Source organism: Lycium ferocissimum, chromosome 11 (assembly GCF_029784015.1).
Source record: "Lycium ferocissimum isolate CSIRO_LF1 chromosome 11, AGI_CSIRO_Lferr_CH_V1, whole genome shotgun sequence".
Taxonomy (NCBI): domain Eukaryota; kingdom Viridiplantae; phylum Streptophyta; class Magnoliopsida; order Solanales; family Solanaceae; genus Lycium; species Lycium ferocissimum.
Genome location: NC_081352.1, coordinates 54,657,956 through 54,679,013, shown reverse-complemented (window position 1 = coordinate 54,679,013; position 21,058 = coordinate 54,657,956). Strand labels below are relative to the sequence as shown.

General features: G+C 31.1%; 1 protein-coding gene across 1 annotated transcript; it reads right to left on the bottom strand.

The window, feature by feature from the left end:
• Positions 1 to 9,908: 9,908 nt before the first annotated feature.
• Positions 9,909 to 15,091, bottom strand: LOC132037366 (cysteine proteinase 3). Its single transcript, XM_059427867.1, has 7 exons — positions 14,833 to 15,091; positions 14,069 to 14,190; positions 12,440 to 12,555; positions 11,088 to 11,161; positions 10,738 to 11,002; positions 10,452 to 10,583; positions 9,909 to 10,352 (listed from the first exon to the last, which is right to left on the bottom strand). The coding sequence occupies exons 1-7, from the start codon at positions 15,024 to 15,026 to the stop codon at positions 10,179 to 10,181; spliced, it is 1,077 nt and encodes a 358-aa protein (XP_059283850.1). The 5' UTR covers positions 15,027 to 15,091; the 3' UTR covers positions 9,909 to 10,178.
• Positions 15,092 to 21,058: the final 5,967 nt, after the last annotated feature.

Genomic DNA, 21,058 nt, shown 5'->3' with positions numbered 1-21,058 from the left:
AAGTGCTAAACGACCAAATGGGTCGTTACAATTTCTAGGGAAGGGAGTATAATAATGTTTGTTTTGAAGATTGTTAACTAATTTCTAGAGATTTGTTATTGTAAAATTAATCAATTGATAAAAAGACTAAGGTTGTGGTCCGAAAGGAAAGTAATGCAATCGGGTATCAATTCAACTCATTAGTATGTCTAAATGTAATAAACAATGAGTTTCTTGAGTTTACCAAAAGTTTTCCAACCACATTGATAAATATCATTACTAAGCTCTTCCGAGCCTTAGAATGTAAACAATGTGAACACCCACTTTAATTTCAGGTTAGCTTTACTATTCCTAGCTCAAGCTATTAGATGGGATTTAAAGCCCTAAAATCTTGCTATTTAACTCTTTTCCTAACTTTTACTTTCTTTTCCAAGCAAAGTAAAAGTATTTAGGCACAAATACTGTTGGCCACCATTAAAAGTCATTAAGGTTTGAAGAGTTAATAGAAAACATCTTTAACATACAAATAAAGTTTGACTGCAAAACCCAATCACATAACTAACACATTTGGTCCCACAACCTTAGCTAATGGGATTTGCTATTCATATTCATTAAATAAAAGACAAGAATAGATAAAGTCTTCATAATGCCTACAAAGTTTGATGGAAGATGATGACAAAAAGTGAAAGATTTTCCTTAAAAGCCTTCAACCACCAATATTCAATGCTCTCTATGCTAAAAGACAACAATAAAGTCTGTAGAGAATATTCAATGATATGCACGAAAACCTAAGCACTACTATTTCTAGAGGGAGAACCAAAAAGTACAAAAATGGCCTAAATGACGACATGCAAAGACCGAGAATGCGGTTGCAACAGGAGTATGCGACCGCATCTTGGCCGCATCTTCAGCCTTGGACTCATCGACCAGTGAAATTTGCGTCCAACTTGCGGTGTAGCATATTCGAGATGCGAAACTTCTTCATAGCACCGCAACTTCTTTATTTTTCAGTCCTCCACTGATCTTGCTAAAAATCCGAGATACGACCGCATATGGAGTTTACGGTGTTGCATGTCCTCTGCGACTTGGTGCACTTTGTCTGATTCACTGGTTGCTCGGAGCCTGCGTATGCGACCGCATGTTGGAGTTTGCGGTGCCGCATATTGCTTCGCATTTTGCTGTACTTTGGCAACCTCTCTGTTCATTGTGTCCAAACACTTTGCGACCGCAACTCTCAGTTGCGGTGCTGCATTTTCATCGCATTCTGATCGTTTTTGGTCTTTTTCTGTCATTTTGTTCCCTTTATGCCCTCGAACTCACAAAACCTGAAAACACACGAAAATATAATAAAAATAGAGAAAAATACTTGAAATGACTCCTAAAAAGGATAAGTAGTGGATGTAGAAAGCACCAAAATCCACGATTTATCAATTAGTCAAAAAAATTGGCTTTAATGGCATGCCAACTAGGAAAGAAGGAGGCTTTTGAGGTATTGAGTATATTTTGAGGAGAATAGTGATAGTTGAGTGACTTTGTTGTCCTAAAAGAAACAAAAATGATATTTGAAGGCAATTCTCCAAACTTAGGTGGTCATCTAGGGAATTAACTCTAAGATATGGAAGGAAGGAGTAAGTCTAATTCGTGGAGGTACACACTCTTAAACAAGTACTAAAATATTTGCGAACCACCCACTATTTCTGAAAATCCCGCAGCAATTTCGTCTACAAGATCTTGAATTGACTCAATGATATGTTGAGCTCTTGATACAGCCTATGCTCCAACCAATAGTACGTAGACCATCTTGTCAAGGCAGATACCTACCGGGATGCGATTTAATAAGGCTAAAGTAATCATTTAGATATTTGGGTATCTAAAAAAAGTTTAACATATACCTTTGGGATACTTATGTAAAATTCTCACGTTAGATCGGATTGATAAAATTTACTTACAAAATATTTTGATATGAGATATGTTATGGGTGATAAGTATTTGATATTTATATTAAAAGTTTTACGTTAAATCGATTTTGCATAATTTTGTGTATAAACATATTTTGATATGAAATGTTATATAAATTTTGTGATGGTGAAATTTTTGAACCTTTTCTAAATACTTAATTGTCAACAGTTCTACGTTGATATACAAATGTGTTTTGACATTAAATATGTTATTGCCTTATGTATATTATTGTAATCTCTATCATGATTTATGGGATTGATATTTGCGGCAGCAATATGTTTTCATTAAAACAAAAATAAAACGTGTAGGATTAGTATTTGAGAAAAAACAATAATTTATCAAACTCAGTTGAAGAAACTTTATTCGGAGTTGTCAAGGCTGGAAAAAGTAATGCAATAGCAATTAGCAGTGCTTTATTTATTAGAGAATTTATAAAATCTACATGTCAAAGCGTAGTAGATCAGTGTGGATTTACTGCTAAGCCCACTTAAAAGGTGGCATAACTCCAATCCATATTAGGCAGTGGGTTGGGTCATTTCAGGATTCATCAGCCCAAGTTTTTTTTCCACAATCTACTTGTCCTTTGTAGGTACCAATTTGCAAGTATGTTTGCATTTTGAAGTATTTTCATCAATTCCATATTTCAAAGGATACAACCAATTAAGCAATACGATTGGTTAATAATGCATACAAGTATGATGATATTGAGCGGTGAAAGTTCAGCAAAAAATAATTTTCATAGGAATTTATCCAATTACATGCTTTGATATATGTATTCATGAATTGTTTACGGACTTCAATCATTACTTCATTTACTCTAAAATTTGTGGCGCAACTAATATGATCATCTTCACCTTAAATTATCAAACACGTCTAAAATTTGACCATATAAAAGTAGTACTAAATCGTAATAGTAAGTAAAAGTTAGTTAAACCATAAGACAATCTTTGATATCACTGGTCTTATGGCACGCGCTCTGAGCGTGCACCCAGGTCAATGAGTATCCAATTGTTTTAAAAATCTTATTAATCTTATTGATATTATTAAATAATGGGTTTGCATTATAAATTATATAATAAATCTAAAAAAATGCAACTCCCTTAAAATTTTGAATATTGATCTATTTAGGTAGTTGAATAAATATAGAATATGACTTTTTTTTTGGTAATTCCTGCAATTATGGAAGTTACCTCATTTTCTTCTTTCTTTCTCTCTTTCTCCCTCCCTCCCTTCCTTTATCTCTCTCTATATTCTATATTGTTAATTATTTTTCATCTTATTTGTTCTAATTGTTGAATGTCGTTTTAAAATATTACACACAAAAATCAATGACAAGAAAAATGCTATTTCTGTAGAAATTAATAAAGTTCAAAAATAATTTCAAATGAATTATAATTATGTTATGAAAAGAGAATTATGGTCATGTTATAATATTTAAGTATTTAGATAAGGTAAATTCTTGATGCACTTAAGATCTTAAATATCAAAACTTCCTACATAGTTAAAATAAGAAAGAATTCAAAAAGTAAAAAAAATATTGAATATTTCATTTCCACTTGTGAAACGGGGGTTAGGCAAAATTGGGATTGATATCGGGGCAAGACACTCGTAAAATGCCCGTGGACTTACGTGTGGGCTCTTGTCTTGCGAAACTTGCATCACAAGTGCCCGAACGTTCGTTTGGTATGCTCCCAATGCATTAAGCACGAGCTCCTCCCAAAGTTCTTGCAATCTTGTGTAATTAGCTTTGTATGTAGATCATCATAAACATTAACTATTCTTTGAGTCATCAAGAGCTCTATCCATTAGTCGCGTTTTAGAAGTCGAGAACACTAACTAATTACATATACTAAACTGACTTAATTTATCAAATAACTGTTTGTTAATCTATATATTATTAAAAAGAGGATAGTTTTAGGACAAAAAGTGGTTAGATTAGTTATTAATTAGTTACTCCATTAGTTATTGTTTTTGAATTTAAAGGTAATTAAATATATATATATATATATATATATATATATATATATATATATATATATATATATATATATATATATATTAAAGGAATCAATCTTGATTAAAATGGGGAAAAAAAAAAACTGAACAGTTGTGTTTTAAGTGGCATCTCAAAGAGAAGCCAAATGTTACGTATATTTTTGGAACTAACTACCTTTATACGTAGATTTTAAATTTTCACTGTAAAAGTTTTGAATTGAATCGTGGTAATCGTGCTCATCGAATGCACGTTTGATAATTAAGACAACTTCCAATACTTGCATAATCAACCCACGTTCTCCGTCTTTCCTTTTTCTTCTAACCATGTTCTCCATATTTATATATGCACAACACTCAAATTAAAATTGTTTCCATTGATCCAGTTTTAATTTGTTTGTAGTTTAGAAAATTTCATGTCGTTCCTTTGACAAATCCATATAGCCATTTCACATTTAAAAGAGAAAAAAAAATCAATCAAGCGTCGATTTCGCACAAGTCACATATGCCATGGATATCGTGTATCGTGAAGGAAGTAAAATGTTCTCTTCATTTTATGATATAATGACAGCAACAAGGAAATTAAAGACTTCTCTATGTAAGTACATTGGTGTATGTTTGTCGAGGCATAATCTTGCCTTTAGTATCATCAAGTCATCTTTTTATTCTTTCTTTTTACCCAAAGTTTCCGGGGAAAAAAAACTATATATGTTAAGAATGGTAGATATTGGTTCTAAAAAAGTATGTTATGTTTTATGTATTTTTTTAATTTCTCATTTTGTTGCAGATGATTATGGAATGAGGGTAAATCTATCACTTATTTGTGTTATTTGTATTTGTGTTTGTTTTTTGTTACAGGTGTGTTGCGTTAATTAAACTCTAAGCTCAAAGCATGCCATTAACACTGCAATTTGCATTTAAGACTGCAAAAGCAAGGTATTTAGTTGGAGCACTCTTCAATAAAGTAGCACTTGAGATATACCTAAACACATGGTATCAAGTTATCACTAACGCACACTTACAACCTGTGGGTAAATTTTGAATTTTGAGTTAAAAATAAAAAATTTAAAATAAATGAAATATAAGTTCAACTCAATTTTCTCTATATCTTCAAATATATTAAAAAAAAAAAAATCAGCACTCTAACTGCTACGAGGTAGTTTATCGTCCATGTTATAGTCTTCTTGAAAAATTGCTCCCAAGTCGTAGGCCAACACTAGTCCATGTCTCTCCACTCAAATAACAAAACAGGAAATTACGACTCATTCTTTTATCTTAACTAATTATAAATTTTAAAAGAGAATAAAACGTGCAACATATAAGTTGAGTTACTCAATTATGAATAGTACATATTCTGATGGTACATGTTATTGATATTTAGTAGCTTTTGGTGGTATGTTAATGAATTAATGATATTTATCTCAGAATTAATTCAGTGTGTTCTTTTTATAGTTTTGTCGTTTTATCTCTTCGCTTGAATTTAGTATAAATTGAAATTTTGAATTCTTAAATTTTGAGATTCGATTTGTTTATGTTGATTTGCGTGTAGCTAATCAAGAGTAAGAAATTCTCTTTAGTAGAGAAGCCTAGAGATCCAAATGGTAAGAAAATACGACTTGAAATATCTTCATTTTTTGTAATATAATGTACTATCTGATGTGGTAATTTAACTAATGACAGAAAGTAGTATGGAGAACGTCTACTTTATGTGATAATGTAAACATATAATTAGCATATTATGGAGTTTGTCATATCTTATATTTTGCAGGATATAGAAATTGAAAGTTAATAATTCAATGATATTACTTAATTAAAAGTTATTTTCATAGATTATACTCAAAGACTTGTGCTCCGGAAAAGGATTGAAGGTGATGAGTCGATATCTCAAGCAATGATGTACCAGTTGGTGACTACTTGCTTTAAGTATTAGTTAGATTAGTGTAAATGTACAAGTTTAGTCAGTTGTTTTAATCTCACTAACTTTTTTTTTTTATAGATATATAGTTGAGTTTCTGTAAGTTATTGAGTATGGCTATATATCTCATCTAAATTCACATTTTCACTTATTATAATTTATTTTTCTATTACACATGAGGATCCTAAAATATATCACTTAAAATTGGTTATCTTAATACATATACCTATTTTATGTGCTTGTGTTTAGGTTGACCAGTGATAATCAATAAGAACTACTGAATAAGTCCTAGAGAAATATTGTATCAAATGGTTTGAGATAATCAAATTATACTATTTGAATTAAAAGATAAATGTATTTGATTTGATATTAAAAAAAGTCGAATTTGAAATTGAAACATAAAAATGTTTTGAAGTGAGTAAAAACTTGAACTGAAACATATCTTAGTATGTGTAGATCAAGATATAACGAGATAAGATCCTGATATAAGAAAAGTGTTTAATTGAAAGCTAAAAAATTTAATTTGAATTGAAAGTCAAGTATTTTTATACATAATTTGTCTAATTTGAAATATAAAGTACGAATTAAAATTTAACTATAAAAATGTAGCCCTAATATTTTTGAGTTACATTACTGTATAAACAAATCGGTTTGCCCAAACAAACGACAAAGTTACAAAATAAAAGATAAATTAATTTATAAATACTTTGACCACTTAAATTCAAAATGGATTCGAATCGAAAGATACAAATATTTGGAAGTTTTTAATTAAAGTCTGAATTGAAAGATGAATTATCTATATTTAAATTGATTTTTTTTTTTTTTTGTAGTTGAGGTAAAAGTAAGTTGGATTTGAATTGAAACATGAAATTTTTACTTGAGATAAAAAAAAAAAAAATTGAACTTTGATTTGTACTGAAAGACAAAATTATTTGAATTTTAATTTGTGAATCGAATGTAAAAATATCTAAATTTGAGATCAGAAAATTTCTTGAATTATGATATGATTAATTCTACTGTGGATAAGACCATGTAACAAGATTTCAATATATAAAGCCAAAATCAAATGTATTGAGTATTAAAATAAAATCGATATTATGAATATTACGAGGATAATAAGCTGGGATATTTAGTCAAGTCGCTTTAAGAAAAAGTCACATAATAGTATTTTGATAAAGTTGATACACATTTTAATAAGACCACATAATTGACGGTTTAATACACAAAATCAAAACCAAAAATAGATATATAAAGTCACATCATAGTATTTTGATAAAGTTAATACGCATTTTAATAATCGAAAAATGAAAAATTTCAAGAAAGATAGCCGTGAATTTGAACATACTATATCAATATAATTTATTTTTTTATTGTCAGTATATTAATCAAATATCAATTTGTTTGGCGTATCGTTCTATAATTGAGTCAATCATAGAAGTTTTGTATGCTTATGAAAAAGTTTTTGAGTTATAATGAAAATAGCCATACAATATGAATAAAATCACATAACTAAAATCATAATAGATAAAGCTAAAATTAAGAACATAAAACAATAAAATAGACGGGGCTTGCATCTATGAGATTTGTTGTTGGGCTTGCATCTAGGATTTGAATGGTGTTTTTAATTAAGCACTGAGTCTTTTTCTTTGAGATTGATGTTGACATGTGGAGTATGAAATATTTGTACTGTTTGAAGAAATGGTCAATAATGAAGGAGTAGCGTGCAACTTCTCATAACATATAAAATGTTAGTCCAAGGCAACACTGATACCAAAAAATGAGAATATAAATTCTGCAATGTGTTTCACATGATTCATATATATATATATATATATATATATATATATATATATATATATATATGAATCATGTGAAACACATTGCGAATTTATATTCTCATTTTTTATATCGTGTTGCCTTGACTATATATATATATATATATATATATATACATGTTTTTATTATCTCTCTCGGATTTTTTTCTTTAAAACAATCACAGCATCGCATGTGTACATATATTAGTTGAATGCTTAACGAAATTACCAAACGGTACATAGCAATTGACTGGCCAGATTGATAAAAGTTTACATATCGAATTAATATTATACGATATGCCAAAATCTCAATCTTACATGCATATTTAGAAATTGTAATTGGTGAAGAGTCCATTAGACTAGAAGCAATTCTACTAAATGCAATGTCCTTGAACCACAGTACTTCTAAACGTAAATAATTATTTCGTGAATTGAGGTAAACCATCCTCATTTCTAACTATATGGTATGTATTGTGAGCAATTAAATTAAGCATTTTAAGAAAAAATAATATAATGTGGTTCAAGATAGAAGAGCGATAAACGATCTTAAATCTTAGTACACCGGTGACCGGTTGATGATGCAATAGGAGAAGTTTTTCTTCTTTCATCAATGATGGTCTAATCAAGGCTTGTCTTGCCCGTGTGCTTAATCCCGAAGGACAAAACACTATTTGATTTTAAAATGTAAATTTATCAGTATTACATTATATTTACGATTATTACTGAGTGTCTTATAAATGATGTACAAACTATTTGTAAAACACAAAGGGAATATACAAATCTTGTAGAAATCATGCTAAATTAGCATATATTTTGGTAATTCAATTGAAGTGATGCGAATAATGTAAGGGCCTGTTTGGAAAGCCACCTGGTAATTGGAATTGGTGTAATTACTAGGGTAGTAATTACACAGCTTAGTAATTACACAGTAGTGTAATTACAACGACCTGTTTGTTTGTCATAACGTAATTACAGTGTAATTACAAGCGTGCCGTTTGGTTGCACCAGTGTAATTACACAGTCAGTTTAATTTAAAAAAAAAAAATTATAAAAAATTTAAAATTAATATTTAAAAAATATTGCCTTTATAAATGATATTAAATTAGTTGTTTAATAACACATTGTTTCTTGAAAATATATTAATTAATAATCATATATTTGTAACTAATATTGTAACAAAAATAATTGATATATATTTTTCAAATTAATATTTAATTTTAATTAATTATAAAACTTAAAAGAAGACTTTTTTTTTGTGAGAACGTCATGGATTAGATGTTAGACAAAAAAATAATATTAATAAATATAATACCATAACATTATTCAAATGTTTGACACAAAAAATTCATCAAATGTAAGTAAAAAATAAACAGCATGCAATGTGAAAGCAAATAACTTAAAATTTGAAAATATAATCTAAATTCAAAATCCAAAAGAAAAAGTTCAACATAATACTCTTATGTCAAATTCGAACATTACATAAGTAAATTCCAACGTAACTTAAGTAAATAATTCAAAAGAAAGGAAAAATATAAGTTTATAACCTCATTCACAATGATATTCTACTTTAATAACGTCATTCGTTATATGTCAAGTTTGTTAATGACTCATTCTTTCCAATATTAAGAGGTGTAGTTTCAAATATTAGAATAGTAACAAGGTTATGCTAAATGAATAAAATAAAATAAAAAAATACAAGCAATTACATGGAACCACAAGAAGTAAAGGTTGGGAATGAGAAGAAAGAAAATGAAAAATAAATAATATAAAAAGAAAAATACATTTTAAAAAATAAAAATAATTCAAAAGTAAAAATAAAAAAGAAATTAAAATAATAGAAATAAAAAATATTAAAAATAAAAAAATTAAAATAATAGAAATTAAAAATAAAAAGAAATTAAAGTAAAAAAAATAAACAAACTAAAAAGTAACCATGTAATTACAGGGTGTAATTACACCCAATTCTCAGCCCCCCCTTGAGAATTGGAGAGTGTAATTACACCCTGTCAATTACACCTAATTCCCACCTAACTGTGTAATTACTTAGTCAAACAAACATGCCAAACTGTGTAATTACACTCAATTACACCCAATTCCAATTACCTGGGTGGCTTTCCAAACAGGCCCTAAGTGTTATTCCCACTAATTTGTGGTAGAATAAGGCACCCATTTTGTAACCGTAGGCTTGACCGCGAAAAGAAAACTTAAAATAAAGATAAGGACATCAATCCATTGACAATTTTGATCCATTGATAATTTTGACAATATGACATTCTTCTTTCTTCCCATGACTTATATAGGTATAATTGACATACGGCTTTTTCCTGCATAATAATAATCTATGTTAATTTAGTTTTTCTTATTCTTCTCTATGTATTATGTATGGCTATCCACACGAGTTCTGAACATAAATCTGAGAATGGAGCCTGGATGGTTGCCGCATCATCAACTAGGACAACGTATGGGATTTATGGCTTGCTTACTTCCCTTTTGGTGAAAAAGTTTACAAACGCCAAAACTCAGGCAACGACAGGATAGGATGCGCAAGTTGCAATACCACACATGTTCTTTCCCATCTCCATTTTGAAGTATCCATTGTCACCCCAATCTGCTCCCCATGAATTCTTGATGAGCCAATAAGGTACACCATCTTCGACACCATATCCCACTGCAAGAACGGCATGGTTTACATCCTGCCAATGAAACAGCCAATGTTTGTGATATTGTCCATGTAAGTGTATTCAGGCAAAACTATATACTTGCATCTCATGTTCTTCGGACAGATGACTTACCATGGGAGTGTTGCCGCATTCAGTGCTGGTGTAAACTCCGCTCTTGTACTGTTTGAAACCTTTTATCACCTCAAAAGCAATACTAACAGGCCTAACCAATGCAACCGCGTATTTCAATTCATCTTCAGCACCCTGTAATTACACATATGTTAGGAGTCCAACCAATGCTTATTTGACCTAAGCTGAAGTTCATGACTGAAAAACTCAACAATTGATCAAATGGACTCCACTCGACTGAGTAACACTGGCAAGAAATTGATTCTATACCAGAGGAAAGAGATCTTACCAGGGTAATATTGACAGAATCGATAACTCTGACACCAACATTTGCTTGTGAGAATTTACATAAGCCATTCTTGCCGGTGTATGGATATGCTTCTTCAGTGTCAAGACCACCATTGAATTTAATGTACTCAAAGGCTTGTGATGGCAGCCCACCATTGCATCCAAAGTTATTAAAAGCACCAGCACAGTCCACAAGCTGCTGCTCTGATAGAGAGATTCCCTTCCCAAATGCTTGGGCATATGCTGCCTCTAGTGCGCCAGTAGTGCTGCCAAAATGACACATGCCTACTCCATTAGATTTCAATACTTACAATTTTAAGAGCGATAAATGTGATTCTAAGTAATTCTCACCTGAATGTCCAGCAAGATCCGCACTTGCCCTGATTCTTGACAGGGCTGACAATACCAGCTTCCCTCCAGTCTTTCTGTAATCACAAAATTGGTAATTTAGCATTAGGAATGAAAAAATTAACTCCTTTTCGCAACCAATTATACATTAACATGGTACATGGTCACTAGATATTTAGTGTTTCTGTGTTGGCTTAATATATTGACAGCCCTCAAACTTGTCACAAATTCTATTTCGACACATCAAACTATAGTTGTTCCAATTAAGCACCTAAACTCATGATAAAGTGTTCCTATAGGACACTTTTGGTTCAAATTTCAATTCATTTTTTGCGCGTGTTCTCAAATGCCAATTACGTACGTACATAAGTTAACAACTTAAAATATGTCACCTTCTTTAATTATATAAATTAGTCTCAGTAAGTTGTAAATCCCATTGAGGATGATGTGTATAATTAAAAGAGATGACATATTTCAGTGGTTAGCTTATCTATATAATGGGTATTGAGATCATGCACAAAACTTTTTCCAAAATTTAAATCGAAAGTGTCTAATAAGAACATTCTATCATGTGCTCAAGTGTTCAATTGGAACAAGCAGTAATTTGAGTGTCCAAATGAAATTTGCTGGCAGTTTGTGTTGAAAAATAATAGAATATCTCAAAAATAATAATTCCTAACGTTTATATCTTGTAACAAATGTTTGATATTGAATGGCTGCTTATGGCAATTGAATTGATACTCTATTGTCATTAACTATTATCCTCCAATTTATTTCCCTTACTAGTCCTAACGTTATCATTGACCCATTTAATAGATCATTGATTTATATAATGCCGTTGGTGGCATTAATCTTCACAGTTAAAACGTTCCTTTGGCAAGTCTTAAGACTATACATATTCTCCAACTTTTCTACTTGGTTGGGTGTAACATAGAACATATTTCTTCTTCTTCTTATTTTCTTTTGCTGGGTCATTTATCTTTGAGAAATATTTGTTAGATTCTGGCTCCTGGTTTTATACTAGAAGAGCTTGTTGAATCCTGGGGGATACACTCACACCAGGTGAAATATCCTTAAGGTCGGTGTCTTAATTGACAAGCCTCAAGCTTCCAAGAATTTCCTGCAAGGTTCGTGATCAAGTATTTCCCAACAAGATTCGTGATCAAGTATTTTCCGTAAGATTTCCAACAGTTTGAGGGGTTGTCGATGTATTAAGCCTTATATGTTCATAGCATAATTCAACTCAGTGAACTCTGCCATCTTGGAAATAATATGCAATACAAACTAGCTAGTTTAACTCTAATGAGTAACTCCTGATATAAACACATATGGGAGTTCATTCTAATTGGAAATACCGTTTCTGGCAGAACGTCGTTAGTGAGCTTGAGATTGCCCTTTGTGGTAGCAGAACAGTTTTGAGCTGCCCCCAACTTGTCTCTTCGAAACTCATCCCATGTTAGGTCGGTAAACTCTGCCATGAAACATAATAATCGTTAAACAATGAGGGCCATAAATAGAACATCACTATAATTAACAAGCATGAAATATAATGCACTCCCTACTTATTTCTTTACTTTTTGTTGTTGGGTCTACACAACTAGATTAAGTTGCAAACACTTTTTCACTTGTGCTGGTCTTATATTTTTCCTGACTTTGTTTTTAGGTACAAAATGGAGTATTTATTTACGTCCATCTTGAAACGGTTAGTTAATAAAATAAAAATAATTCTTCTTAGCAAAAAAAAATAAAAAAATGTCCATGTATGTATGTATATATAAGAAATAAGACTTCAATTACGGATTGTTTATTTAGGTCTCTTTAAGCTAGATTGGTTAACAAAGAAAGAATAAAACTTCTATACAATGATTGGTATAAAAAAAAATTACACATGATTTGTATAAAAGAAATTACACAATCATATTAAGATAATCTATAATAACAGATAAGTATCCATAGTGAATTTAATTTGGTAATTTAGAAACTAAAACAAATAACATGCTATACTCAATAAAAATATATTGATGGTGAAAAATTATTTACATTATCAAATATATAATTTAAATCCATAAATAAAATCTTTTTGAATGGAAAGAAAAAGGGTAACGACTAGTAGCCACACAATATGAATGACGTATCTACACATAAATTTATAAAATATGATGATAAAGACACTTAGCCCATTAATAAAATAAAATATGCAAACTACACATACGATACCGTAATGCGTTTTAACACGCTTCTGTAACTAAAATCCTATTTCTCTGCAGCAACCGCTACGTGGTGGGGAACATGAATTATCGCATTATAATTTTTGTCCACATCTTAGCAACGGAGAAAAAGAAGAAGAGTGAGAGATGCAAAAATCAACAAACAGAGTATTTCAATAAAGAATCACCAAACTATCACTTGTTACCTCCAAATATGACCCCAAAAAAAAAAAAAAAAAAAAAATTTAGAGTGAAAAATATTGAATTGTGTGACCATCTCATCTAAAACGAAAGACACTTTAAATATTTAACTATATTCTCAACACGCCCTCTCACGTGCGATTCTGATTATTTGTCATGTGCCAAACACGTGCAAATTCTTTCTGATAATGGGTGTGATCGATTCCACGATCTTTGTCTTAACGGATACCATATTGAAGTGTGACCATCTCATTTCAAAAGCTTAAGTTGTTAGAGAGAGCCCACCTTTAATATTTAACCATATTCTCAACAAAAAATGAAAAACGAAAACACACACAGAGGCATCAAGCGAACTGATGGTTTACGGCAGAATAAACTTCTCAATTTTTACGCTACATATTGTGCACTTGATGATAATAAAGAAAACAAGTAGCCAGAGAATAACTCATATGAAAATAAATAAACTCAACCACCATACAATAAAGAAACATAAATAGCAGAAGGATTCGACTTAAAGTAAAGAGAAAAAGGCAAAAACAAATTAAGAGGAGCATTTAGCTTTATGCGATAGAATACCATTGACACCGAGTTTGTATGATAGTCCTTTCTTGTTATGCGATCGAATCATCTTAAGATTGTCCGAAAATATCTGGAACCTTTGCTTGATCTCTTCAACGGACTCGTACCTCTTTCTATGCCTTTAATAAACATCCAAAAATAAAAATTAACGACAGATAAATTGTGCCGCTCAACAGCCAAAAAAACGCCTTTAGTCTTATCTAGCGACGGATAAAATCAGTAGTGAAATACCAAAAACTGTTGCTAATCATATCTAGCGACGGATAAAGTCTGTTAGCTAAACAGCAAAAACCATGGCTAATCCCATCTAGGGATTGTCATAAAATTATGTTAACTAGGAACAATTTAACGGATTGATGATGAACGGATTGACGATGAAGTTCGTAACTAATTTCAACTTTTTTTATAGTGAATATAATATGCAAAACGAAGAAAAATCTCGTATTCATATAGAGATCATAAGAGACGTATTATCATAAAATCTTGTTTACTACGAATAATTTCGACGGATTAAAAATGAAGTTCATAGCTAACTTTTTTTTTTTTTTTTTGGGAGTGAATATAATACACAAAACGAAGAAAAATCTCATTTTCATATAGAGATCAGAACAGACGAATTATCATAAAATTCTATTAGGTACGAACAATTTAACAACAGATTCACTCATAGCTAATTACAGTTTTTTCCTTGTAGTGAATATAGTACATAATATGCAAAATGAAGAAAAGACTCATTTTGATAGAGAGATGATGATAAGAACCTGGTAGCAAAGCGGGCAAAGGAAAGAGCATGGCGAGTCTGGCCGACGACTCGGAGAATTCCGTTCTCCAGTTCATTGAAACTGTCGGAAACGACTTGTCTGATCGGATTCTCATCGGACAAGGTAGCCGGTCCGGAGAGAGCGGCGGCGAAAAGGCCGGCTAAGAGAACTAATAGGAGTGAGAAGCGTGACATTTTTTTAGTCTTCAGAGAATGTGGGAAGGGGAATGATATGGATTGGATGAATATGTATGTTGTAAGGCTGGTAGAATAGTGGAGAATTTATTCTGGTTCTTTTTTGTCCGGTAAGTAAGTGGGACCCATTTGAAAAGTATGCGCACGGAATATTGAACCACAGCAGATATTTACGACCTTTCTCCTTTTGATATTTTTCCTAAGTTGAGTAAAAAGTAAAAACGCCTCCCTCCATTCCAATTAAATGTCTTACCTCTTTTTTTTTTTTTTCCGATCTGTCCCGAAAATAATATCTCTTTCTATATATAAGTTGACAATTCGAATATTTTACTCCCTCCGTCTCTAAATACTTATCGTTCTTATTAAAAATATTTATCTCAAAATACTTATTGTTTTATTTAACCAAGATAAAATAAAGTAGAATTTTGTCATTTTGCGCTTGTATTAATTACCAACATTTAAAAGGTTCTCATTATAGATGGAGTAAATATTTATTGAGGAAATATCAGATAATGAAATATGTTAAGAGAGTAAAATAGTCAAAATTCTGACCTTATATATATTTTCTTAAGAGGCATATAAATGAAAAATGCGACAAGTATTTTGGGACCGAGAGAGTACATGATAAGTTTATAACCATAAAATTCAAAAAATATTTTAATACATTACACATATCTTTAATTTAAGATCATACGATTCAAAAAACTCTTTTATTCCTTAAACTTTATGCTACACTTAAATTTGAACGGAGGGAGTGCTTGAAAGAATCTTACGGGAGAATCTTCAAGTGGGGCTATGGCTTTTTGGTGTGAAGTGTTGTCGCGCTGGCAATTTTGAAAAAGATGGATTACTGGCTGACGTTAATTTCCAATCCAAGCATTTCTGTTTTGGAATCTGTTTGGAAGTTTGAAATTAGTTATGGAATATGGGAGTTTATCCCATCATGAATTGTTTTTTCTTCTTATTTTTTTCTTTTTTGAACTAAAATTAAAAATAGGCAAAATAAAAAAAAAATGAATAAACATGAAATATAAAAAATGTTACTCAGTCGAGCGCCATCAAATTGTGATGACTTAGGGTGTGTTTGATACAAATGAAAAAAAAAATCAGAAAATGTTTTTGAATTTTTTTATATTTGGTTGGTTAATAAAATTGAAAAATATTTTCTCTAAGAAAACAAGTTCCTAAAAATGAGTAAAAGCCGGAAGTAGCGAAAACAAGCTTCATAAGTAGCATATTATTCCTCTCTCATCCTCCAACACACCATATTTTCTAAAAAAAAAAAAAAAAAACATACATCTGGAGCATAAACAATTTAACATCAAGAATACGAATTGAGATGGATCCTGCTGTGATACCATCTTTAAGAAATGAATATTAGACCTAACTCAAAAGCTAACTCAAGAAGTGAGGATTGCCCAAACATATTAAAAAGACCGCTCATCCCATAATCAACCCATATCGGACTCTTCACATAATTAAAAAAGCGAAGAACAGGAAGGTGAGCTAAAATAGTAAAATTTGTTGATGGAGAAGATACAAGACATGGTTGCTAAATAAGATTTTTCGTACATATTAAATTAGGTGAGAGTGAGACTGATGATTTCAGATGCCCTTTCGAAAGAATGGCGGAATGGTGATTTTCGCTATGCTCAAAATATAAAAAAGTAAACATACGAAAAAGCCTAAGGGGGTTCAACATCTACTATATATACATAAAAAATACTTTTAACCTTGTAAAAACAGTGTTTTTTTCCGCCAAGGGGGTTCAGATGAATACCCTCGGCATAGTGTGGCTCCGCCACTGATTTCGAGGATGATTTTAATTTCTATAATAAACTTTCGGATGTGCCCAATCACCTAATAAAAAATTAATAATATTCTTTTAGGTGAATAATGAAATATCGGTGCCACATTCGGTAATCCTCACTTTCAGAATTACTACAAATTTGATCAATCCCATCAGAGCAACTAAAATCCATTTCATCCAAACTTTTGAAATTAAATCCACTTCTCTACCTGTAAAAGAAAATTTTGCCTTTTTCATTATCTTAAAATTAAAGATTAAGAGATAGGTAAGAGAGAGAGATGGGCAGAAAATTCTTCGAAGATATTGGAAAGATATGTAGAGAGAGAGGACAGAGTGTCTTGAGGGTCCTTAACACAATTGTATGGGGTTCATTTGGTTTTTCTCTGTCTTCTGGCCATCATAGAGAGAAGCAGATCAGGATTTGTCGGACAAAAAGATTTGGGAAATTTTCTTGAAAGATAAAAATATCCCTATATATGTTAATATGCTAGTAAAAATAGTAGCAATATGTATGTGTGTGTACGTATAAATTAGCCTTAATGCATATGCGGCTCCCTAAACTTGCCTTTTTTTTTTTTCATTTTGGCACCTCAACTAAGTGTTGTTCCTATTGAACCCCTGAACTCGTCCTTAAATGTGTCTATCAAACCCCCTAAATCTGATTTTTATTAGAAGGAAAAATCAAATTGGGAAAATGAAGGTGGAGTAATAATTTAGACATGTGGTAAGTTATTATTTAGTTCATGGATGTGTAGGTTTACGTGGTTCTACTCTTCTATTGTCAGCTTAATTAAGAAAGATCTCTTTTTTCCCCTCTCAATTGCTGCTAATCTTAAAAATATGGCATAATTAAATTAGAATATATATTAGCATTGTTGCTACATTGAAGATGGAATACTATGTAAGTCGGATTGTGTTTGATAGACACACTTGAGGGCGAGTTCAAGGGTTTAGTAGAAACAATATTTAGTTGAGGTGCTAAAATGGATAAAAGAGGCAAGTTCAGGGGGCCGCACATGCATTAAGCCTATAAATTAAGACATTTTATTCCTTTCAATGTTGGCATGCTACTACGACGCACTTGCTTTTTTTTTTAACTTTTTTTTTTTTATTATTATTACATAAGGGGTAGGGGAAGGGGAAATTGGGAGGGGATTACAATGTGGGGATTTGAACCCTCGCCAACAAGGTGAAATTGAGGTAGTCAACCAACTGAGCTACTAGATCCCTACTACGACGCACTTGCTTTGTATTTAATTTCATGATGTTTTGTACTTCTTCACTGATTTTTATTTTACTTAGTAATTGATTTGTATTTCATGATATTTTATAGGGAAAAGGGTCAAAAATACCCCTCTATTTTGGGAAAAGGGTTAAACATATCCTCCATTAAAAGTTTGGGTCAAAAATATCCCTTCAGTCATTAAAGTTTTCAAATATACCCCTGTCTTAATGGAAATCCCCAACATAATACGATTCCATTTTTAAACCCGACCGAACTAAATAAAAAATCGATATGGGTTCCCCGCTCCTGTGCCTAGTGGCTCCAGATGTAGGACTCGGAAACAAGTTGATCACATATGGGTTTTTTATGTAGTTGGGTAGGATTTGAATGGAGCGGGTTTAAAAATGAAATCGGGTTATTTTGGGGAATTTGGGAACTTTCGTTAAGATAGGGGTATATTTGAAAACTTTAATAACGGGAGGAGTATTTTTGACCCAAATTTGTAACGGAGGATATGTTTAGCCCTTTTCTCAAAGTAGAGGGACATTTTATACCCTTTTCCCAATTTTATATGAAAATTACGTAAGTTGCTTCTTAAACTTGTAAAAAAAAGTCAATTACATACTTAAATTACGGACGGCCTATTAATTTCACTTTAATGAAGAAGAATAGGAGCTAAGAGGTCCCTCCTAAAGTTTAAGTGATAAATTTAAAGGATAATTTATGTATTTTCCCTATTTTGTACTAGTACTTGTTGGAATAGTTTGATGACGATTTAGGAAAATGGATCAAATGAGACCCATATTATAACTAAATTTGCAGTAACACACTCATATTTTTCAGGGGTCCTATGATCCCCTTGATATTTTTTTAAAGTAATTTTTTGATATTTGCTGGGTGAGCTGGCCAAAAAACTGAACACACACGGAGCACATAGGAAGTTAATTAAAACTGGCTACACCCTTCTTAATTTGTAGCAGCCATTAACAAATAAAAGGGATTGAAGCTCAAAGCTTCCATTGTCTTCTCCATATTTCGCGGATGTCTTGAAGAGGTTAGCTCTCAAGGAAATGGACATTTTGAGCATCAATCCTTTTTGTTTGGCTATGGCTGTTGCAGATTAAGAATAGTGTACTTACAGGGAAAAATAAAAAGATTGACATTATTTCTCTCCTACGTGGCCAATATTTACGCATTCATCGAGCTTTAATTAACTTCTTACGTGCTCCATGTGCATGTGTTCAGTTTTTTGCCAAGTCACCCGATAAATGCAAAAGAAATATTTTAAAAAAAAATATCCGAGGGAGGTGAGGAGTCATAGGACCTCCAAAAAGTATGAGTGTGTTACAGCAAATTTGACCATATTATAGGTGTCATTTTAGCTAATTTCCCATGGCAATCTTAAAGTTGTTAATTGGGCAGCTTCTATAAACTGCTTATTTTAGTAAGTACTTCTGTCCAAAAACTTTTTCAGATAAGTACTTTTGGAGGAAAGTAATTTTTTAGCCCATTTATTTGAATTTTCATTGTTTGATGAATAAATTATGTTTGGCTAATGATCTTTCCAAAAAGTATGCTGAATGTTAAATTACAACAACCAAAAAATAAATAGTATTAGGTTCATTTTGCAATTAGTATTCTTTAAATAGAAAAAATATATTTAAAAGTCTATATTTAAGTTTGTTTAATTTTATTTAAATCAAAATATAATATACTAACAATTTATAAAGCTTTAATCATAAATATAGTTTAACTAAAAGAAGATGGTTGCATTTTTATACGAGAGATAATTGGTACGTATACGTTTTTTGGTAGGGATAGTTTTATCTTCTTTTTCAAAAATCAAACAAAAGCTTTTCCATAAACGAAAAGGAATTTAAAGGTATGATTTCAAAAATGACGTAACACAAATATCTTCAGAAACATTTCTAAAAAAGAAATCGAAACATAGAACCTTTTTCTGCTTAATTTTTTCACAAAAAACTTTTCAAATCCTAGTTTACTAAAACTAAAATAAAATCAAATTCAAACGCGCAAACGTATGGAATGAAATAAATATAAAATTTCCTTATTCATATAAGTAAAGTTGAAGAAGTAATATGTGGGGCACATTTTAGAGGATAATGTATAAGGCCACATTATCTAAGTTTATCCAATGAACATTACTTTACTACCATTTAGAAGAGGGAGTTTGGGGCACTTTTTCGTCGTCCGTTGTGGACCCCCCATAAAAAATAAAAAATAAAAATTTGGGCCCCATATTAATCAAGCCCTTAAAAAAAAAAAAAAATTTTTTTGGGCCCCATATTAATCAAGCCTTAAAAAAAAAAATTGTAAAAAAAAATTGTGGGCCCCATATTAAACAACATCGAGTATTAACAAAAAGTGGAACCCACCACATCCAAAATCATGGGAAAAAAAAGTGGACCCCATATTAACAAAATCAAGAATATTGAAAAAAAAAGTGTAATCCCATATTTAAAAAACAAACACCGTTAAAAAAAAATGTGGGCCCCATATTAAACACGATGCGTATTCGTATAAAACACTAATATAATAAAGTTTTAAATACGGAAAGACAAATCGAATGTTATAATAATCGTGTTTTGAACATAGTATCCCATATTGACAAAATTACTATTATATAGAAAGGTGGGGTTGGGCACTTTTTCGTCGTCCGTTTGTGGGCCCAAAAAAAATTGTGGTAGTAATATGTATATATATTATATGCATAAAAATAGTGCAAACTAATAATGTCCCAAAAAAAAAAGTGCACCCCATAAAGGGTGGACCCCATACTAAACAACATCAAGCAATATATAAAAAAAAAAAATGTGGAACCCACCATCTCCAAACTCACGATAAAAAAAAGTGGACCCCATATTAACAAAATCAAGCAATATAAAAAAAAAAAAAAAAAGGTGAACCCCATATTAAAAAAAAAATAATGTCAAAAAAAAGTACGGATTTGTATTCGTCGTAAACACTAATATAATA

Coding starts and splice junctions, on each gene's coding strand:
- LOC132037366 (XM_059427867.1), bottom strand. CDS start 15,026: ATGTCACGCTTCTCACTCCTATTAGTTCTCTTAGCCGGCCTTTTCGCC. Junction 12,556..14,068: donor ATACAAACTCGGTGTCAATG/GTATTCTATCGC, acceptor GTTTCATGGCAG/AGTTTACCGACCTAACATGG. Junction 11,162..12,439: donor ACGACGTTCTGCCAGAAACG/GTATTTCCAATT, acceptor TTGTGATTACAG/AAAGACTGGAGGGAAGCTGG.